At 44.9% G+C, this 2,627-nt stretch overlaps 1 protein-coding gene across 2 annotated transcripts in view; it reads right to left on the reverse strand.

Moving 5' to 3' along the window:
• The window catches only part of SKIV2L2 (superkiller viralicidic activity 2-like 2 (S. cerevisiae)), a 51,418-nt gene extending 48,814 nt beyond the window's left edge, over positions 1-2,604 (reverse strand). For both annotated transcript variants that reach the window (XM_010580574.1, XM_010580575.1), the window contains exons 1-3: positions 2,454-2,604; positions 1,944-2,075; positions 183-249 (exon numbers count right to left, since the gene is read on the reverse strand). In XM_010580574.1, coding sequence (XP_010578876.1) covers positions 183-249; positions 1,944-2,075; positions 2,454-2,572 — 318 coding nt within the window. In that variant the 5' untranslated portion in view covers positions 2,573-2,604. The remainder of the gene's footprint in view (positions 1-182; positions 250-1,943; positions 2,076-2,453) is intronic.
• Positions 2,605-2,627: the final 23 nt, after the last annotated feature.

A 2,627-nucleotide genomic window follows, 5' to 3' on the forward strand; every position in this document is an offset into this window, starting at 1 on the left:
CTTGGCAATGTTATGTCAATGGTTGGACTCAATCTTAAAGCTTTTTTGCAATCCAAATGATTCTATGATACTATGATATAATAGGTACAAGTGCAATAAGCAATATTATTATACTGGCAGTAATACATATAATTCTATGAAAACGAGCCTATACTTTCCATGCGCATTTTCACTGCACTTACCTCATGTGTACAACCTTCAACAGTTTCCACAGCTTGCACCTTTACTTGAGGCATCAGGTCTGCCAGACTAAAAACATATGAGTTAGGATTGCCAAAAAGGTATTTAAAAATCCTGTTTTCTTTACAAATGCAAAAATGTTGCAACTTTATGTCTACTTCAACTGCAATGTTAAAAAAAGGATGCACAAACTTGAAACGGGCAGTTGGCAGAGACTACCACCAGGACTAAGAATACCTGTAACCGTTAAAATTTTGCTACTACATAAATCTACTTTAGCTACTGCTTTGGGATTCGTAACACCTTAAAAACCTGCACCACAAAGAGCACTTGGATCACATTGGTACACATGAAATTTTCTGATTAAATGGGGACTTTTTTTCAACATACAACAAAGTCAGATTCAAGACCTGTATTCTTGCTACTAGTCATGACACCAAATAACAGCAGCCGGAAGCATCCCAAGCAGCTGCCTGAGGACGGGACCCCTCTTTTCTTTACCAGTCCTTCTCTCATGGCCACAAGAGGGGGTGAGTGTCTCACTGCATAAAACAGTGGTTTCTGCTCATGGTTTTAACACACTTAGTAAGCTGCTGTGGGCAAGTATATGTTCTACTGAGACCACTAACACTTAAACTGACTTAAAATGTTGACTCTGGTTCTGTTTTGCTTCTACATAGGTATCCTGTTTACAGTGTTCTCAGAAGGAGTCATGACTCTCTCACAGAAAAATCTTACCTTGAACTTAAGAAAAATGTAAGACCAAATGACCAAAACGTAAGACCATGTAAAACCAAATGACAATCCAGACCAGAATTCTGTCTGACAGAAGTCAGTAATACATCACTCAGAGAAAAGTATAAGAACACAGCAAGCATATAATTTTTATTTCTGTAATAGAGTTTTCTACATCTTGAGCTAGGAGGTGCACACCTGCATTTGGCAGCTCTGGATGAATTTTTATTCCACAAACACTCCTAATCATTTTCTGAACCAACACAAACTTCCAAGTTCCCAAGAATTTCGTAAGATACACTACGGTGAAAAAGTGCCCACACTGTCCCTTCAATCTGTTTTCAAAACCCCTCATAATACCCATCATGAAGGTCTGGAAAGAAAAGAGGAAGAGACATGCAGATCCCAAAGCACAGAAATGGCATTCTGGCTTCCCTTCAGCTGCCTTATCTCCCCAGCTGTTGTCATGTCCAAGTATACCGCCCCGCCTCCACGTCAAATACCTACCATTTGTGCTCACATTTAAAAGCATGTCCATACTTAAGATTCCAAATATTTGCTGCAGTTATAATCCTATGTGCCTCAAAAATCTCATTTCTGTCTCCTTGGTCAAATTCTTCTTCCTGTTTCGCAAGCCAATTATGTCTTTTGGTGGGGTGGCAGGAAGGAAGCCTGCCTCCTCCCATGTGCCTCACTGCTTATCTCTTGCTATATGCCTAAAATCAACATGATGGCTTTGACCAAGAACCACCGATCCATATGCAGTAACCACAAATACATAAAAGTTTCATATTCCAGTTGCCTATATGCCCACAATATTACTTTAAACATATCCAGTACTCGTCACTGCTGAAACTGTACTGCTAAGACATCTTCACTTATATAGATAATAGAAAATCAACTTCATATGCAAATTCATCTTTATATGAACACACTGCAAAACTGCTTATATCAACTATTCAGAACTGGCATATAACTAACCAGCGCATCTTGCTATGATTTCCTTACACATTAAGCTGGGCACTTACTTAGCATCTTCTGATACAACGTCTTCCAATTTTGGCTTCTTTCCCAAAACGGCATCTTCAGTACCATCGACCTCGATTTCCCTTTTGGGCTTCCCTGCCACAGCCACTGAAGATTTTTCCTCCAGTTGTCTTCTGCAACACAAATACGCAAAAAATTTAAAGTTTGCCTCTTTTACGTGTGTCCTACAGGCAACAGTGATCACGTTGCACTCGGGGCACAACCCGGGGAACTACACCCACGAGGACCGCCGTGGGTTTTCAAATCACTTCCCAGATGAGCTTGTCTCCAGGTCCCCGCGGTCCCCCCCCCGCCACTGTACCGGGGCTGGCCACAGCCCTGGGGCCAGAGATCCCGGGAAAAGGCGTCCCTCTAGGCTGCAGCGACCTCCCGGTACCGAGAGGGTTCAGTAGCTCAAACAAGCTGGCAGAAGCCAGGCCAAGCAGTGCGGCCCGAGCCTCAGCCGCCAGAACACCCCCGCCCTGCTCCCCCGGCCGCCAGCGCACCCTCACCCCGGTCTCCTGGCGCCTTCGGTGGCGCCCGCTTTGCTCTTCTTGGCGCCGGAGGCGGCAGCGGCGGCCGAGTCCTCCTCAAACACGCTGAAGAGCTCGTCCCCAAACGCGTCCGCCATCTTCCCCGCCGGTCCCACAATGCCTCACGCGGGACGGCGTCCCCCCACTCCCCAC

Source organism: Haliaeetus leucocephalus, unplaced genomic scaffold (assembly GCF_000737465.1).
Source record: "Haliaeetus leucocephalus isolate CR32 unplaced genomic scaffold, Haliaeetus_leucocephalus-4.0 Scaffold722, whole genome shotgun sequence".
In the NCBI taxonomy this organism is placed as follows: domain Eukaryota; kingdom Metazoa; phylum Chordata; class Aves; order Accipitriformes; family Accipitridae; genus Haliaeetus; species Haliaeetus leucocephalus.